The sequence below is a fragment of the Lepisosteus oculatus genome, chromosome 8, assembly GCF_040954835.1.
Source record: "Lepisosteus oculatus isolate fLepOcu1 chromosome 8, fLepOcu1.hap2, whole genome shotgun sequence".
Classification (NCBI taxonomy): Eukaryota; Metazoa; Chordata; class Actinopteri; order Semionotiformes; family Lepisosteidae; genus Lepisosteus; species Lepisosteus oculatus.
The window spans coordinates 10,092,839-10,112,907 of NC_090703.1; the positions used below are offsets into that span (position 1 = coordinate 10,092,839).

A 20,069-nucleotide genomic window follows, 5' to 3' on the forward strand; every position below is an offset into this window, starting at 1 on the left:
TCCTGCTCGTCTCCAACGGGCTGGATCACCAGTGCCTACACTGAAGGACTGCGGCTGCAGAAGACGAGATCAGGTTCTTCATTTATAACTTTTAAATGAAGAAATGCATTTTTTTGTAGGTGCCTCTTGAGCATAAAACCTTCTGGAAGACCTGGAATCAAACTTTTTTTTGTTTGTTGCAGAAATGAACTTGTCTGCACCAGACGGACTTCTACAAGTTGATGAAAGCAGCACTTTAATTTGGCAGGGCAGTAATAACGGGAGCAGGTCTCCAGTCATCGAGACCCATGGCTGACCTCCTGACCTTTGTGATGTCACACTGCAGGCTGCTGACAAGGTGAAGAATGGAGCTTTCGTGACCCCTGTGATCTTTTATAAGAGCCAACAGGGCGCTCTGATTGACACCAGTTCAGTCATTACCCGCAGTGCCTCAGCAGCCAGCCTCGCTGGCCCAGACTTATTCAAAGCATGCTGACCCCCAGGCTGGGAGGTAACAGGGACCAGGGATAATTAACACTTCTTTTTTGTATGTTTTGAGCATATTTCACTCAAGGCATGACAACATGAATTCCATGATACTCATGGCCATGTCTTGACTCCCCATATACAAATGTTTGCCGCCATTGTGGGATAAAAAGCCTCAAGTTTCAGCTGGCTGAGTGCAGCCAAGGCCAGATTTGCACTTGCTCTGTTAGACTGGTAGTTGGTCTCCTTGTTGAACCTGTGCAGGGATTTTTGACTCCCTTTGAGGATCCATCCCAGTAAAGACAGTTGTGCAGAAACATGGTCCCCCGTTGTGGGGAAGACAGGAAGTAGGTCAGGTCAGGTGACATTCAACATATGACACAGAGGGAGGAGACACAGGGCAGGCGAGGTATCAAGACCCTGAGGAGCCTTCCCTAAGCCTTCCCAGGGGGCCACGGGCAGGAGATAGAGGAAGAAAGGCTAATGCAATCCATCTGCGGTTACTAATGAGAAGAGGAGCCCTGTGCTGCAGGCAGGCAGGTAGTGGGGTGCTGAGGCAGAGGAGCCATCAGCGAGCGGGGAGCTGTCTGTCCGCCCCTCTGCTCGCAGCTGTGTGAGCGCGGGCTCGCTCAGAGGTGTAATGCCTGATTAGAGGATTAGGAAGTCGCTTCTTTTCATTTCTGTAAGGAACAATTATTATGAGTTTTGTGTCTCTAATCCGGGATAAACACAGCTTTTCAAGAACAACAGCCATTCTGTTCGGAGAATTTTCTTTCCATTTGTTTGCCTTCCTAAACCTGAAGTTCCTCGAACTTCAGAGCCCCACCCTGAGGCCTCAGCCCCGGCTTGCGAGTGGGATGGGGGGGGGTCCGGTAGGCTCCTGTGACGTTACAGCGCCCCACTGTCAGGTCTCTGTGGAGAGGGGAAGAAGAGCTGAACAAAGCAAAGGGCCAAGAAAAAGAAGCCCTGCTCCTCAGAGGCTTTTATGTCAACATACATGGAGGTGGCAATCTGTTTTGATTTGTTCCCATACTCTCCCCATACGATCTGCTGTCTTCTGGTACGGAGCAGGAATCCGAGCTACAGCTACAGTGTGTGGAGGCCTGTGCACAACCCTTCTGTTCTGTGAGATTCCTCTACTGTTTCCCCATCCATCCCTCAGGATAACACCAGAATAAGCTACCGTCCTGAAAGGGTGACTGCATCACACAAACTTCCGCCAGAGGAAAAACCTGCATTAAAAAGATTAATTGTAGCTCCCTTTGAAGAAGGCTGTGTTAATGCGACGTCACTGACACATTCCTACATACAACCATTGAATCAGCATGCATCTCTCAATCCTGCCCCTGGCACTTTCGAAGATGACACCCCCCCCCTTCTGCTAGAGTCTTCAACCACGTTTCCCGGAGCAAAAATGAAAATCAGATTTTGTTCTGTGCACTTCGACGGGGAAGCCTTCGTGAACCTCTTCCTCCATGCTCCTGTCAGAGACAGACGCTCCTGGAGACCGCAGAACAGTGGGAAACCTCAATATCAAGACACCCTCCAGATTCAAGTCAACATCGGCCTGTGAAGCAGCTCTCCTACAAACCCGCAATGGACACCTGCCTTGCTTTCACAGGAGACTTCCCATGTACTTCACACTGGAAGGCCATCTGTCACCCCAAGGTGATATCCCTTCACCTTTAGGGACAGACCACAAGGACTTCCAGTGCTGCTCAATGGGTATAAACCTCTAACTACCGTTTCGCCCATTCCCCTTTACTTTTTATTAACACACAAAACATAAGCATGTGTTCTGTCATTTCCATTACAAAACAGACAGCGAGTGGGGAGGGGTCATGAATTGGGGGGGCAGGTGGAGATAGGGTACTTAACAACTACATCACCTCCACGTTCCAGCCCAGCATTCAGATTTGCAGTATACTGAGGGGCATATGGAATTTACAAAGCATGACTTGAGGGAGAAAGAGAGGAAGACTTAGGTGCAATGATGAAAACTAGTGGCAGAGAAGAAATCTTTGAGATATATCAAGGGTAATGATAAAACTGTAGGAAAGCATAGGAAGAGCTTAAGAAACAGAAGGCGTGTGTATGAAACAGCCCATGTCAAAGCAGGATAGTGCTCTCAGCCTGTACACTGCGTGGTGCTGGAGTCTGGAAAGGACCTGTGAAGGGACTTGTCTGAGCCACTCTTGCTGGGGTTGCGACCTAAGTCATGACAACAACCAGTGCATCTGCAATTCCGAAACCTTTGAAGCTGGGGCGGCACGGTGGCCCTGTGGTTAGCATCGCTGTCTCGCAGTGCTGGGGCACTAAGTTCCATTCTGGACTTGGGGCGCTATCTGCGTGGAGTTAGTATGTGCTCCCCGAATTCACATGAGCTTTCCTCCCACAGTCCAAAGACGTAGTGGCAGGTTAATTGGCTGGCTTTTGGAAAAACTGGCCCTGGGGTGAGGGTGCTTTTCTCCATGTGTCTGCCCTGCGATGGACTGGTGTCTTGCGCCTGGTGCCTGCCAGGATAGGCTCTGACTCCCTCATGACCTGAATTAGATAAAGCTGTTAGAAGATGGGAGGATGGATAGACGGATGGCTTGAATCAGCTGCTGCAGTGTCAGACGTGCAGCATTTCAAAGTGAAATATTTTCCCACTGCATGATGTGAAGAAGCAGGTGTGACGTCCACTAACTGAACAGTGGTTGAGCTTCATGAACGTGTGCCCAGAAGACTAAGGAAACAATTGGGAGACACAGCTCCAGTATGAGGGAGGGCGGTGGGGTATGAGCAGCTCTGCCTGCCATCAGTTGTGCTGAGCCCTGTCATCGCCCCTGGTCCTGCGTGTTGCTGGGAGAGCGTTGCCCATCTGCCAGGGTACGATTTACTCCCCCCCCCCCGTGCCCCCCAATCCTCCATCCCATTAGCAGGGGGCCACAGACTACTCCTGGCCAGCGCCCCCCCCACTAGACATGGACACAGAGGCCCTGACCAATCACCGTCCAGCTCGGGACACACGGACAGGGGACAGAGAGACAGCGCGCTGCTCTTAATCACTCTGTGCCAGCTCAACAATGCCCCTTATCCTTTAATCCTGTTTTTCTGTATTGCTTTGTTTTCCACCTCGTTATCGTGTTGTTGTATGTGCGTATAGAATACGGCTTTGGTTCCATATTGAACTTCCTGCACTACACTGTTGTGAAAAATTGTATAGATCACTCCGTGCGAGCAACGTGGAGATAGCGGAATGGTTCAAAGTGTTTTAGATACAGTTAATAAAGTATAAACAGCAAAACAAAAAGGCTGGGATGGTTTGTTTCTCATTCCAGTCTTGATAAAAAACACACAAATGTGACCTGGTTGTTTTCACTAGTTCTTCAGCCCAGGGACTTCCGCTGCGATGCCAAGCCATAGTTACAGTACTGAGACTCCAACGGTGAATTATAGCCGCTTTAGCCCGTATTACAAAATATCTCATTATCCCATTCAAGTCCTTATATTAGCTCAATTGGATACCGGGATTTTCATTTGTAAACCGGAAGGCTTTGTTTAGTCCTTGTGGTGATTCTGGTCTTAGTTGCTTATATAATATCATTGACACATTGTGGACATGCATGGATAATGCTGCAGTGGGTTCTCCACAGACAGCGTCATGGGCTTATCACACCTCTCTGCTTTTCCTCACCTCTACAATGAGTTAAGTGTGTTATCCTACTGCTACTGCATACTTTACTCTGTTTTCACCATGATATACCAAAGAAAGCTTTTATTCAGGAAGCACACCGCGGTGTAATAATTAATAATTCATTACACTTACATAGCGTTCTTCTGGCCACTGCACACAAAGCGCTTTACAGGTCATGGGGAATCCCACTACCGCCACCAGTGTGCAGCCCCACCTGCATGATGCGACAGCATCCATAGTGCACCAGAATGCTCCCCACACACCAGCTCTCAGTGTGGAGCAGAAGAGAGTGATGAAGCCAGTTCAGAGATGGGGGGTTTTTAGGAGGCCATGATTTGTAAAGTCCAATGGGAAATTTGGCCAGGACATCGGGGTAACACCCCTACTCTTTTCGAGAAACGCCCTGGGATTTTTAATGACCACAGAGAGTCAGGACCTCGGTTTTACAGCTCATCCGAAGGACGGCACCTTTTTACAGTATAGTGTCCCCGTCACTATACTGGGGCATTAGGACCCACACAGACCGCAGAGTGTGGTCGTGGGACTGAGGGCAAACTCATTCTCACCCTGGTCAGCATCTCCCAACTCCCTCCCTTCCACGAGCAAAGAGAGAGCGTGCCAGCTGAGAGGGAGTGAATTACGAAACAGCTCTGCGCAGCGGATAGAGGGCGAATTTAATGCAGCACAAAATTACTACCTGAGGGAGGGAGCATTCACCTTGATTGAAAAAACTGCCCAAAGCCTCTGTCTCCGTCTCATTACCCTGAAAGCCTGCACCACTCCTACAAAGGCATTATCCACAGCCTCACTGTGAGCTCTTGTGCACAGTGACAACCAGACCTGTGATGGCTGAGGGCTGTGTGCGAAACTGCATTAATGTTTTCATTTACCCCTCAATTATTTAAATGTCTTCACACAGAGAATCGAGAATCAGAGCTCCCTACTGCATGTGCAGGCAATTTTGCCTTCAGTTCCCGTCAATTTAGACACGGATGCTAACCGTCATGAATATTTTCAAAAGTAAAACACTGTACATTTGTGACAGAGACACCTGATATTTTTTTAAATAACTGCATTTTTCACACAGAGTGCAATTACGAACCGACGTTTATACACTTATTGTTTGTAACACAACCTACTTTAATTCATGCAGGTACTATCAAAGCTTTCGAAAGGCAGATGGCTATATACTTGCTACATACAGTACGAAAATAATGCTCAGTATCTCGAATTTTCTATGATCTGTCTGTAGAAAAAGACAGTGCAGTATGTTTCTGCCCAATAGTGGCATTAAAAGATGCAGATGGCTAAACTCCTCCAGTTTACCCTACATATATATATTTGAGTTACGGTTATGAAAACCCAAAAACTACACTCCTGGAGGTCAGTAACCCACTGATGCACCCCATGCACTGAAACCTGAATGAATTCAGGTGTCTATAATATACCGTATTAATAAAGCATGTTTTAGTAAATGCCTATCCGAATGATCTGAGCTCTTTTCAACAGTTTAAAGAAGATATGAAAAGTCCTGAAACGCACAAATAACAATCCTGCAGGAAAACTCTCTTTCTTTATGAGGCAGTAAGGTGCTGTGCTTTGTAAACGAGAGCAGCACCAGCTCTGCAGAGCAGGCAGACACCAGGGGGTGAAGAGATTGAGGGGGGAAATTACTGAACGCCTTCCAGAAGGAGCTGCCTGTCGCTGCGGTACTGCGAGGCCGACTCTGGGCTCAAAGATAATGCAGCACACTCACAACAGGTGTGATAAACCCATTACGGCAATGCTCCACAGCTGGCATCCTCCTCGCGAAGAGCAACCAGACAGCGCAGGCACCAGCTCCCTGCTGGGCGAGGGAGTCAGTGTGTGTCATGCTGAACCAGTGGGTAGGGGTGTGTGTGTGTGTGTGTGGTGGAATTTGAGAGCGCAGCTAAAGACACCTGATTTCATGTACAAGCCCCATATTTTAACATGCTCACCGCATGATCTCCAAAGCCAAGGAGTAAGGAGATTGGGAGTTAATTCACTCCTTCTTAATGGTTTTCTGGTGGTGCAGTTTTTCTTTTGGTTAAGATATTGACAGATTTATTCGGAGGAATATTTTTATCCCATTTATGCTTTCTAGTTCGTATTAGCACTTTTCAGGGTGTCCTGCTACTACAGTGTATTTCCCCAAACCTGGATTTGAGGTTCTGCACAAAGTGAATGGGCTTTCCCTATTTGTTAGCAAAAGCTTGACTAACTTTGGCGCACTAGGCTTCATTCATAAGAATGGGGGGAGCACCTACACAAACCCACCTTCGTCACCCACTCTAGAACTGATGGCACCGTGATCTTTGTCAGGGCATCCTTCTGCATACCTGGCGAACACCTCAACCATTGACACTGTAATTAAGGCTTTGTGTGCATAGGAGGGAACTGGACACGGACTAGTTGTGTTCTGGTACTGCTCTCTGAGCCCCTAGGTGCTCCTGTGATGCGTGGTGCCAGACTGCCTACCACATGGGTGAGTGTCATTTATTGTGTCATTCCTTTCTGTCCTGCAATGCTGTATTCTGGTAGATGTCGTTATGACATGTGTCGGTAATGGATACTTTGGTTTCTGTTTGTGTATTTAAGAAGGCCCAAGTTTGTGTCTCCTCTCCACCCCCCCCTCCAGAGCACAAAGCCTCTTCCTCCCTGAGTGAGGGATAAATACCGTCTTACTGTCAGGCAGCCATAAGCACTGTATGAATCCACACAGCCAGCCAAGCAGCAGAGTCAGGCAATCCCCTCACCCTGTCAGTCCAGGGCTGGGAGGGCGATTAGCAGAAGGTTCGGGGTTAAGGATGGAAATGTAAACTGTACAACCCCACCCCCCCAAAAAAATCCTCCTTTTCCCATTGTATTGTATTGAATTGCATCGCTACAGAGAAACGTGATGATGATGATGATGATGATGATGGTTAACAGAGGTATTGAATGTATACACCCTGTCCTCTGTCTGTGCAGGGATTATCCAGGGAGGTTAATACAACTCTGTCTGTGAGTGGTCCTGAGAAAGAGACCTGGACAACTGATAGGAACTGGGGTCACCTTATCATTGCCCTGCATTTGCACAGGGCAGTCTAGGGGCGCAGATATCACTACAATAGAGCCCCACAGAACACCAGCACTCACTGGAGCACACAGGATCTCAGGTCCATACAGACATACAAGGAGCAAATGCAAATTGGTTTGGAAAGAACTACTGTATTTTACACTTGATGACCACGTTGTTAATTTAAGGTGTCTGGAAGAATAAGGAAAGTATCATGATATCTTGACCACTACCTCTTATGACAAGTAGTTTTCTGTTCCTTGCTACACAGGGGGGTATCACAGTTATTATTATATATTATATATCTCATGAAAAAAAGGATTCCAGTACTGATCATCCTGTCTGACGTGGTGAGAAAGACATCCTTGGTTAGTCCCCTAATTTCTGAGTATTTAAAAAAGTAGTCGAACAGTGCAGTGTGCTATGACAAAATAAGCTGATGCAAGTAACCTGTACTTGTTGGTGGATTTGCTTGCGATGCATCACTGATGGCAACAGCACTCCTGGCTGCTGTGTCAATTCAGACAGCCTGGAGCGTTTGCAGGCAGTGGATAGATGATAGGAAAAAGGGTATTGTACTGACATACCACACAGAACGGCATCAGCTGGTGTTGATTGAATGGTCCCTTATCTTTAAAGGCATCTATAAGCACCTAGAGGAATGAGAGCAGTGATGTGTGGCAGCTGTAAAATCTGTTTTAGGTGGATTACATTACATTTTACATAAAACTAGAAGATTATACAAAAGGTTACTCATTTATTTGTCAAATATTTGCTTTTTTGGTGGTTAATAACTTGCTGATGTCAAGCTGCATCTTGAATGACCCTGGTGAATCAGACTCCACAACAGGATTATGTAGTTTTGTTCATGCACTCACAACTCTTTCTGTTAAAAAGGAACTGCTCCCTATTGTCCTAAATGGACGTGCATATGATACGGTCAAGCCGCTGTATGACATAGCTATACTTTTGCATGGCTATGGGTGCATCTAAGCTGTTTTACTGCTCGACAGACTTAAAACCATCCTGGATCCAGAGACTATTGTATTTTCACATGGATTCAAAACCAGATGTTATAAGAGATAACCAGCTTTAACGTGCTGGCAAGACGTTAGCTGTATCAATGATCAAAGGAAAAGGTGCTCCAACAAATGCATGATTAGACACACACGAAACAGCAGCATGCTGGTGTGTGTGCTTGCTCCGGTGCTAAGCATCCCTGAAACATTTTCTGATGCTTTAGGAATGGTCTGTTTCGGAGTTTTTGAGAGCATAAGATAGTGCAACATTCACGGCCAGCTCCGTACATTATACTCCCCCCTCCCCTCTTTTTACATCAAGCCGCAGAGATAGACCCAGAAGCTAAAGCCGTCTTTTCAGCCCGTTTCTCGTTCTATCTGAGACGCGCAGCGAGCGGAGGTGTCACTTTCCTCTGGCATTTCGGACAGTATCTACTTATAGAAAAGAGAAAGAGAAAAGAAAAACAGAAGGGGTATTATCAGGGAGGGATGAGAGCAGCAAAGGCATTTTGTCTCTTTATTCCCCTCCTAAGCCCTGGGCTTTGCTCCCAATCCGATTGGACGATACGGCCAGGCATGTAAATGAAATGCAAAGACGAATAAGGCAGGCTTCCCATCTCCATCCCTCTCCCCCGTCTTTCCCTCTCCCCTCCTTACTGCTTTCCATCTCCAGCCTTTTCTGCGCTGCTATTCTCTCTCTCTTCTTCCGGCTGTTTATAGTGCCGTGTCTCTCCACTCCCCATTCATACCTCTGTATCTCTCTCCCCCGCGCGCTCTGGCTGGGCTCACAGCCCTTATCAGCTCAGACGCCCCACATTCCTGTGTTGCTGTGGCTGCCTGCCTACATCCCCGGTCACGGCAATTCCACGGGTTCCCACAATCCCACAGTAATCCCAGCAGCACCTCGCTGACTCGTGGTGGGCAAGTGACACTCAAGAAGGAGAGAGAGGGACAGGGAGAGAGAGGGACAGGAGGACAGGGACAGAGGGAGAGGAAGGAGAGAGAGGGACTGGGAGAGAGGAGGACAGGGACAGAGGGAGAGAAGGAGAGAGAGGGACAGGAGGACAGGGACAGAGGGAGAGAAGGAGAGAGAGGGACAGAGGGAGAGGGAGGAGAGAGGGACAGGAGGACGGGGACAGAGGGAGAGAAGGAGAGAGAGGGACAAGAGGACAGGGACAGAGGGAGAGAAGGAGAGAGGGGGACAGGGAGAGAGAGGGACAGGAGGACAGGGACAGAGGGAGAGAGGGGGACAGGGAGAGAGTGGGGTTGAAGGGGAAATGGATAAAGCAGGGAGTAAAACAGAAAAGACAAGGGAGACAAAGAGGGAAGCTGTGTCTGAACATCCTGAAGCTGGAAATACAGACGACACGGGTCTGAGAAGGTCGAGAAGGAACAAAAACAAGAGCTGGATCCTGGAAAAAGATAAAAAAAAGGCTGAGAAAGAGAAGCATCAACTGACATTTTTAAAAGTGTTATCATGCCGTTTGTGATCTTTCAGTCGCTCTTCCCCCCCCCCACAGTGACAGCCGACAGAAAAGACCCCCCAGGACTGTCCGACCACTGGAAGCGGTCTGGCTTGGCCTCTTGGTGGACGTTTTTAGGCTTAAATCCTTATCTAAAAGTGTCATTCTGGTAACCCAATGGTCTTTTATCACAAACTGGCCACAAAAAAAAGAGATGTCAAAAGCCTTATTATAAAACCACAATAAAAACACTGTCAATCGCTGGACAGGGCAAGGCCATGAGAGAATCTGCCCACATGCATCGTACCACTCATCAATGGCAAGTACACCTTCGGCACTCTGTTACAGCTGGTAAAAACCATAAAACCTCAAACTAATTCATCAACTTAGCTGACCTCTCAGCACTAATGTCCTCCTGCACGGACACAGACTGTCATTTCTGTTTACCTCTGATTTTCAATGCTCCGGCTGCGAGCACAAGCTCTAGCGACCCGAGAGACTGCCTCTGTTTTTCTCCTCTTCCTCCAAAGACCCCCAACACCGCTGCCTTCTCGCCAACCGGCCAGTCAGGTGCCTTAACTACCCAGGTCCTTCACACACATCAGAGGCGGCAGAGCAACAGCAATATTGCAATCACGTTGGAAAACCCTGCAGTCTTGCAATCATGGGGGGGTGGACTGCTTTCATATGGGAAAACACACAGTGCATCAAGAAGCTTCTACCTTGGATTTATTTTAAAATGCTCAGGTGTGATAAGAAGCGACCGGGCCATGGGACAGAGGACTGAGATAAAATGGGAAACGCCACTTGGCCCATGTTCTGTGCCAGAGCTGTAACAACACAGCCCTTTCCCCTTATTCGCCAGCAGCTCGTATCTCAGTCCAGCTCCCCCAGGGAGAGAGAGAGAGCCTGATGCTGTCATCACGTCTCCAAGGCAAGAGTAAGGAAGAAGGAAGAAGTAGCCGACAGAGAGCTCTGTCAAACAAGGCCAAGTTTGTTCATGGACATTCCAGAGTCTGAGAGAGCACAGGCGACACGCTGCTCAGGTGATACCAGCCTCCCCCAGTCCGCTGCTGCTCAGAGACGTGATGACGGCAGAGGCTAGGGGCAGCCCGAGACCACCCCCCCCCCACCTCACCAGCAGGACCCCCACTGCACTGACACGCTGGGCAAGCCCGCCCTCTCTGACTTCCCCATTGCACACATCACCTGGCTAGTTATTTCTCAACAGCCGCTGTGTCTGTCTCAGGAAACTAAGCCTGATGGGCGCTGGGGGCTGAGGAGCTATAGACAGAGCGTCTGGGGACAGAACCAGGCCTTGGGGATCCCCAGGGCGCTTCCCTCATTAATCTCAGGGCTGCATCTTCATGGCAACCAAGTCCGGTGGTGCACAGGTGTGCACTCTCGTTGTGTATTGACAGAGGCCACTCAAGAGGCCTGTTAAAAGACAACGTGAGCTCCCACTTGGAGGTTGGGATCTGTGAAATCTGAGCGTCTAGGGACAGCAAGAACAGGTGGGAAAAAAAGGGCATACAAGCCTCCGTTCATGGTGGAGGTATTTCTTTCCCAGCTCTGCAGGGAGCAAATTGCAAGCAATTGACCTGGGTTCTTTGCCACACTTTGCAAAAGCATCCCAGGATGTAAAGTACAGTGAGTCCCTGCCCCCCTCCTCACCTGTCTCTCTCTGCTCTTGTAGTGGAACTACACCCTGCTTTCCGCACTGCAGGAAGGTTTGCTCTGTCTGCTGGCCTGGGACATGAACTCTGGGAGTGAGAGGGTAGCTGTTCTGCCCTGGTGTCTGTTTCCCGTGGAAATGGAATCCAGAGAGGGTGCCTCTAAAATGGTCTCTGGCTCTGACATTTTTTTATTTCTTTTTTAAATCCTGGCAGAAGGGATTAGAGAGGGAGTCAAAAATCCATTAGTTTTTAATGTTTAAAAGGATGGGGAGTGGTGAGATGGAGCTGTTTTAAGTGCAAGCTCCCATGTCTGTCCCAGATTAACAGTTGAAATTAATCCCTTCTGTGCTCAAATTGGGCCTCCCTGGATCTCTGGGTTATGGGAAATGAAGCAGGCATTTGCAACGTGTGAAAGGAAAAAATGAACAGCAGGAAGGAAGAACCTTGTAATTATTATCTCAAAAGCGAAAACAGGCCTGACAGAGCCCATGCTCATATGAGCCTGCTGTGTGCTTGTAAGCACTGACGACGAACACAGGAGTGCCTGTTACCCACTCTTCTCTCCCTCATTTATTTCAATATTATACATATTATAAATATCTTCGAAGAGAGATTTATAAAGAACAAATGGTTGACATCATTCACTTGCCGTTGTTATTTTAATAAAACCACGTGCTGCTTTGCAACACCTAAGTCTTTTGATGACAGCTGCACTCAGAAACGAGTTGATTGGACCCTACCCTCCCAATTTTCTCCACTTCCTGAATTCCCACCATGCACTTTGCTTGCCCTTTCCCACTCCTCATTATTCCATTTATTACAGCATTCCTATCAATCTCAATTTCCTCCTTATTAAAGTCCATATATATGTCACACACAATGCCTAAATGTAAAGAAAATAAGGTATTTAAATCAGCACAGACCTCCCTCTTTGGTCAAGGTGGGAGACTCACTCTCTTTCTCCCATGTGACCTGTCTGAGGTCACAGTTCCAAAGGCTCCTCACATTTTTCGTGAAAGCTTCTCCCTCTCAGCTTCTTTCTCCATTGACTCCCTTCAATTTGCCACCTTATTCTATTGTCCAATTTTATAAACAGCCTGCTGCTTCAGAGAGCCAGGTTAGTTAAGCCCCTCCCCTCTCTCTTGGCCCCTCCCCTCCCCAGACCACGCCCCTGCCCCAAGCCCCTCCCCTCCCTCAGGTGGTGTAGAGTTCTCTCAGTCGCCTTCTCTCTCTCTCCAGGTGCGCGATGGCCTCTCGGATGGCACTGGCCTGGGGGTCTCCCCCCTCCTTGTCGAGATAGAGGGAGAAGTGAGCTATGCTCTGGTTCAGCAGACTCTCCGGGCTGTGGCCCCCGCCTCCCGCTCGCAGCAGCCTCTCGCTGGCCAGGGCCAGGTTCTTGTCCCAGTTGGAAGGGTAGTCGCTGTGGGTCTCCACTATCTCGCGGTACAGCTGTCAACACAGAGGAGAAGAAGAAGAAGGCTGGTTATCACAGGAGCATTTCATACAGTACTTACACTGTCAGGGTGGGCAAAATACCACGGGGAAGGAGAGTGTGCGCAGCCATATTGAACCATTCTGTAGACCAGCCCGTATGGGAACGTGGCAGTCAGAGTCTAACTTGCAGCAGCTGTAGACTCACAGAGTAGGAGAGCTCATAGAGGTGCGTTTTTCCACCTCCTGCACTGCTCTGTCGCTCCGCCAGGTCGAACAGGAAGAAGGCTGTCTTCATCCTGAAACACAGAAAGGGCTGAAGGATGAGAAATCTCTGACAGGAAGCTGGCTGAGCCAATCGGTGATGGACAGGGGAAGGGAAAAATACTGTTAGAAAATCGCCCCATTCCCAAAGTGCTTCAGTGGTTTTCAGCCGATGTATCTTCCCGTCCAGCGAGGCCTCACCTGGCTTGCCACATCTCCTCGTTGGCCACCTTCTCCCAGGACTCTCGGGGAAAGCTGCGGACACGGAGAGAAACATGAGGGGCCGCTATGCCTGATGGGATAGCGGACAGGCTGTGCAACACTACAAACTGACCGCGGGAAGGAGACAACAACAGAGGGAATAAGTCAAAAGGAAAAAAGATGAAGAGGGAAAAAGCAAGTGACAAAAGGTAGTAAGAACTGATTTTCATATTAAAAACAAAACGAGGACGAGGCTCTTAAATGCTCATTAATGCTTTTGGTAGACACAGTGAAAGCAGAAACAGGAGTACCTGACCCCTGTGTGAACCTGCATCATCGGTGCAGACTCACTGCTCACTTCCCCTACCTCTTGTACGGCTCTGTCCAGTTGTACAGGTTCCGGGTCCGTCTAGCCCACTCCTCAGGGTGGAAGGGGGTGCTGGAGGGCACCAGCTGGTCACACACCCCCCAGGGCCAACGAGAAAACGCCCTCTCCCAGCTGGGGTCCCCCTCTGGCAGCCCAATGCAGGCGAACACAGGCCTCCTGGACATCCACACACACAGGCCCTGAGAAACACTCGGACCAGTGCACTGTACTCTGCACCCTCACCGTTTTCAGCTGCGCTTAGCTCTTTTTCAGCTAGATAAGAAAATTAACATTGGTGGCCCTGGGAACTAATCGTGTTCTCATGCAAGGCTATTACTATAAATAGAATACATATGATATTAATTCTGACAGAAGGCACAGAATGCCTATGGGGTGCGCAAGGTAAATATTCATTTTCTTTACTGACATGAATCATTAAAATGACAAAAACCATAAAACCACAAATATTAAAAGCACAGCTTCCCCCTTTGAGGTGTTATTGTTCATCTAGTAAACACTGCCACCTGGTGGTCGGTCAGATATTGCACAGCAATTTAAATCAGCATGTACATAGACAGTTTTTACTTGAAGATTTTGTTTCCTGTTAATTTCCAGTTGTTCAATTTTACCCAGTGTACAGGTTAAATTTGAGTTTCTGTAGATTAATAAAAAAACTTAGTAGCAGCTGCTCAGTACAACTGATCAAATCTCCTACTTTATCTCTTGGCTGTCACATAACAAACTAAATCGGAGGACTCTGCCAAGCCACTGATGTCAGGAGGACGACATTCTGCACAGCCACAGCCTCTGCAGGGACCTCCTCTATACCACAATGCCACAGTGCCGGGAGGTAAGGTAGTTAGACACCTGTGGATGTCTGATACACATCAGGTGGAAAAGTCAGAGATCCTGAGCACGCCTTCCTTACACTGAAACTCCAACATTGGATGGCAGACGGACAAAACAACAAAGTTAATTAACTGACAAGGAGCTGGCAAGGAAGAGCAAGTGCCTCCTGTCAAACACCTCCTCGTATCCATTTTGGCAAGACAAAGGCAAGTGAAACCAGAACAGGTCAGCAATGGTGGCGATGATGGTTATTAATATTATTTTGAAGGGATTACAAAATATCTGCCAAAGGAACAGCCTGAGCCTAGTGGATTCTCAGCTTAGCAGCGAGAGATGCAAAATCTGATCTGCTGCTTATCTCAGCGGATCTGAGGTCGGCACAGTCCAAGATTTAGTAGCCCGGTTTGAAGAGGAATCAGAGTGCAGAACACTGCACTCCCGTCTCAATGGGTCTTAACGCTAGAGGAACTGGGAATCCCATACAGAATCACTTACTGGGGTTCATATTCAGAGAGACAATGAATACATAAATCAGAGTAACCTTTTTGCACATTAATTTAAACCCTTCCAAAACTGTTTGAGAATCTTACTTGAGTTCTTCACGGCGCTAGGCAAATAAAGCTCACCTCTTTTTTTTGATCTTGTAATTGCACACTGCTAATCCAGCCGAAAAGACAGCACTTGCGTGTTTCTGTTACAGCACAATCTTGGGTAGCAGGATTTTTTATCTATATAATACCCTAGTCAGGGTGGAATGCTTTATCGTGTGCTTTTCAGCACCAGAGCAGTTTAAGGAAAGAAATCTTAATGATATGGAGGAAAAGAAGTGTGAGGGTGTACTGTACACTGCGGCTTTTTTCTCCATATCCCACTTGGCACTGAGGGCAATCATTTTTCAATAAACTGAAGGGGCCATGCGGGTTTGTTAAATTCTCATTCTGATATACCTGAAGAAGACCCCACTGTCTTATTTTTCTTATATTTTTCTTGTCCCCTTCAGCGTGGAATAAAGCTTTACCTGTTCCTTTGCAGCCTGCGCATGCTGACGCAGCTCCCTACTTGACCTTGTTAATTTCCTCGTGCCTTGCAATATACGTGATGTAAATGAATTAAAATAAAAAGGGCAAAACTGAGGTTTAAAGATCTCCTGATATTTGCGTGCCGAAAGAAACTGGCAGCTGTTTCTTTCGGCATGCAAAGCCTGTTCCAAAGCTCTGATTTCAACCTCCTTTCCAGCTGATCAGTCTGTCCTCAAGATGGGCCCAGTTCCCACCACATGTCTCTTCAGTTCTTCGCAGTCACAACCAACAGGGCTGCAAGTCTTTCCTCAGTTCTTCTCAGATTTGCTGTCTACTGTCTCTGATTATTAATCAGCTCCTACACAATACTCTGCATTTTGCTTTTTGACTACTGACAACTACAGTTCATGTTTTTTGATAACTGTTGAACGTGTTGTGAAACAACTGGACAAGTATACTCGTATCAGTCTGTGCCAAGGCCAGACTTCCAAAAGCAACAGCTACAGAAAGCAAACAAACTAAGGTCCTGTTATGCCCTGTGTACTGCTTCAGTCACACGTATCTGAACTGTTATTGTCTTTCATCAGCAGTTACATGAAGACTCCAGGTTTTAGAGGGCATGTACGGTGTACACTGCTTCTGTGCAGTTTCAAATCTAAAGAAAAATTCCATTTAAACTGTATTAAAATCAAAATAATGTAATTTCATACATTTTTATATTTATGTATGAATATATATATATTTATATTTATGTATGGAAAATTATTTCAAAATATGTAATCAAACAAAAAACACATTTTAATTCAATTTAAATGTGTGCTAAGCAAGCTAAAGAGATGAGTTGATTTTCATTTACAGTATATTATAACTTCACATCCCCCTATTAATTACAGTTGGTGTCAACTTATCCTACAAAACCCTCTAATTCATAATAATATATCAACACAATTCAACATACAAGTTCTGCAGCATTAACTTGAGACATACAACACGTTTATCCTTTGAAGAGGGAGGAAAAATCCCGATCAGACTGCGACGTCTTAGTGCTGAAAAGCCAGCTGGGGCTGCAGGAGCACTCACTGCGAATTGTGGGACAGGAACTGCTCCAGACTGAAGGTCTCGCCTCGCTCTGACAGGACGGGGTCCCACCACAGCCCAGGAAAGTGCACCCCTGGGAGGTGCCGGCCTAGTTTAGCCACGTACCAGCCATACGTCATCATCTGGGAGGACAAACGACACGCAGCCCAGTCACCCGCTGTCCTGCAGCGGAAGCACAGCTCCAGCGCCACGACCCGTTCATTAATCAATTCCTTACGCTTATACAGCGCTTTTCTGGACACTCCACTCAAACCGCTGTACAGGTAAATGGAGATCCCCTCCACCCCCACCAGTGTGCAGCCCCACCTGGATGATGCTCCAGTAAGCTCCCCACACACCAGCTCTCAGTGGGGAGGAGAGCAGAGTGATGAAGCCAGTTCATAGAGGGGGATTATTAGGAGGCCATGATTGGTAAGGGCCAATGGGAAATTTGGCCAGGACACCAGGGTTATACCCCTACTCTTTTCGAGAAACACCCTGGGATTTTTAATGACCACAGAGGGTCAGGACCTCGGTTTTCCATCTCATCCGAAGGACCGGCGCCTTTCGCCGTGCAAGACGACGTGGAGAACTCGTCTCTTACTTCTCATCGTGGCTCTTTAGACGACGAACTGCGGAAGAAGACCGGTGACGAGGAGATCGGCGCAACCGCCTCCGCAAAAGGCATGAGGTCAGCAGGGCGTCGGCGACCCTGCCGCACTGACCTCCTGCTCGACGAGGCGCAGGTCCGGCCGCAGCCCGTGGCAGAAGTGCAGGTAGCGCAGGCTGTTCCCGGGCAGGTCCCCGCGGGTCAGCACGATGGAGCCGCTGGGGATGGACCTCAGCACGTTGCGGGCAAACCGGTCCACCACTGTGTTGTCCCTCTGATCGCACAGCCTGGAAGGGTTTAGAGCAAGCTTCCTCCTCTCACTCAATGCACAGCAACAGGCAGCGCATTTCTCCACACGCTGAGGACACTACCCTGCGTGACTCCTAACCCTATCATGGACTCAAAGCTCTGTAAGCAGGGTTCTTGCTGTCTGCTGCAATCTCTCCAATTTCAGAACCCCTACTTTGGGAGCCTCTGTTCCTACTAGACTACAATCATGCACCCCACCTCACCCCACACTCCACAGCCACCCTGGGGTGGGTGTGTGAGGACAGAGGATTAAGGGGGTCGGAACGCAGGCAAGAGAGAGTGCGCTGGGGAGGGATTAAGACTTTATTATTGTGGGTCTGCTCGAGGTGGCCCGGCTGGATAATCTGTCCTCAGGGACAGTCCTTATCAAGACAGTCCGCAGCACCAAGAGCAGACTGTTTCCCAGATTCACTCAAACAGACACAAAAAAGTGTTGCAGTCAAGGTGTGTATTTTACTGCAACAACGCAGATACTGGTCCAACACACACCCTCACTGGAACACTGCATGCACTGACTTAGACATGGCGTATGTGTGTGTCTCTGTGTGTGTGTGTACTGCATGCAGGCCTCCCTGGCAGTCCATCAGCTCTGAGCCCCTCAGTGGAAGAAACCCTGCTGAGATGCAGCGCGATTTGACTTTATAATCACTGTCAGCCGGGCGCAATGTGAACTGACAGCGCTGTCCAGGTTCTACACCTGATCAAAGGACCACTCTGATGTTTCATAAAGTACCTTGTTAGTGTAATCTGTTGACTCTGATCACTAACATTTGAAATCATGCATTAATGACTTCATTATTCTGGAGCCGGGCTTTTATTTAGTATGCACAAAGGAGCATGGAGTGCCAATGAGCCCAGCAGACTTTTGTAGGGCTTTGTCAAATATATATTTTAATCACCACTGAAGACAGTTCCCAGCTGAACAAAGTGAAGTACTAGCAGTATTGCTGATGGGCTTTTTTTGAATAGCAGTGCCTACACTCTTTCTTCCTGCCCTGGGAACAATGAAGAAATATTCAAGACACAGCAGGATTAACAACATAAATGCAAACTTGGTGCTTCAAGCACTTCTACCGTTGTTGAAAATCACCACAAGGGACAGACATTAACTTAACTGGTCTTTACATACTAAGGTTGCATCTTTGTTGAGACTTAGCACATTAATTTGAAGCACCAGCTTCCTGTGGAGTCTAAATTGCCTCCTGTGAACTGAATGGCTTGAGCTCCTCGCTCACAGTCGGTCTCCCCTCCGCTGGTTAAAGCCTGCTCACGCCCCTCGGCCCGCCGTTGCGAAGCTGCAGCGCTCACCTGTAGTTGCTCTGTGCCAGGTGTGCCAGCAGCCCTGCAGTGACAGCCCAGCCTGCAGCCCTCCACAGCGGCCCGCCGCCCTGCCACTGCCCCAGTCCCGTGCAGGCTGCCGAGAGGCCCAGCCCCGCCAGCACACACAGCACTGCATCACTCTGCATCCAGAAGCGCTCCACCTGCACACACAACGCAACACAACTGGGCTCCCCTGAAGTCACACTGGGAAACATTCCCCTGTTTATTGCATTTTTGCACACTAGTTATACACTAATCAATAGACATTCAATGGCTATTTCACTATTCACACTTGCTTTAGAATTATTTTAGTGAGAACGTGCTTTTTACGCCATGTTTCAGCAGTGGATACCTTCTAAAAGCAATAGTTTGGCAACGTCCTTCTAAAATTCATCACAAATCCAGATTCTAAAGAACAGCAGCCAACTCTAATCAGCTGAATGGCCTGTTTCTGCTACAAAATGTTCTGATTTTGTGAATACAGAGGATCTCACTCCAGTGTCAATACTTACCACTCCAAGGAACAGAGGCCTGTTGATGTCCAGGTTGGCTCTCCAGGCAAAGAACAGGGAGTACAGGCACAGCATGGCAGCCAGGAGCCAGGTAATGGCACGGCGCCCCCTGCAGAGACACAAACAGCATGGCAGTTGTGAATGACAGCAGAGGACGGTGCCTGTGGCAAATGGCAACAGAACTCAGCACCTGCTCCAGATCCAGGAGCACAGTTAGGCAATTCATAACACTGGTTTTAAAAAAAATCCACCACACACAACCTGTGATACTGATATCCTTGATCTGCTTTTCTCATTTTTGGAAGAGCTATGTCAAGACAGAGAAGATGTCAGGACTTGTGCATGTTTGTTGGTGTGTTTCTCTGTGTCTATACACATACCTTTGTGAACTGCGTGGTCGTCTTCGCACACAGGAGGACCGGTGAAAGCACCCCGATTCTCGCTCAGAGAGGAAATGGAGTGCGCGCGCACACGCGTGCATGTGCTTCTCTGTGCTGTATTCCCAGCAGCCCGGGCCCCCGGCCTCTCGGGACAAGCTGCTGTAAAAACTCCCCTAAACGGCTGTTAGGGTCTTGAAAGGAGTCCCTTTGATGCGGCTGCTATCTGCGCACATTAAAGCGCTCTGAATAAATTCTTCAATGAGCAAGGGCAAGGGGCTGGCAGTGCCCCGAGTGCACCCATCTTCCCCTGCGCAGCCTGCCCCCTGGCACCGCCAGCCTTTATCAGCAC

At 48.2% G+C, this 20,069-nt stretch overlaps 1 protein-coding gene across 3 annotated transcripts in view; it reads right to left on the bottom strand.

Moving 5' to 3' along the window:
* Positions 1 to 9,916: 9,916 nt before the first annotated feature.
* tmem260 (transmembrane protein 260) overlaps positions 9,917 to 20,069 on the bottom strand; it is a 33,002-nt gene continuing 22,849 nt past the window's right edge. For all 3 annotated transcript variants that reach the window (XM_015350643.2, XM_006632379.3, XM_015350642.2), the window contains 8 exons: positions 19,341 to 19,449; positions 18,817 to 18,989; positions 17,315 to 17,486; positions 16,593 to 16,732; positions 13,645 to 13,821; positions 13,278 to 13,331; positions 13,021 to 13,111; positions 9,917 to 12,830 (listed from right to left, as the gene is read on the bottom strand). In XM_015350643.2, the coding sequence (XP_015206129.2) occupies positions 12,576 to 12,830; positions 13,021 to 13,111; positions 13,278 to 13,331; positions 13,645 to 13,821; positions 16,593 to 16,732; positions 17,315 to 17,486; positions 18,817 to 18,989; positions 19,341 to 19,449 (1,171 nt within the window). In that variant the 3' untranslated portion in view covers positions 9,917 to 12,575. The remainder of the gene's footprint in view (positions 12,831 to 13,020; positions 13,112 to 13,277; positions 13,332 to 13,644; positions 13,822 to 16,592; positions 16,733 to 17,314; positions 17,487 to 18,816; positions 18,990 to 19,340; positions 19,450 to 20,069) is intronic.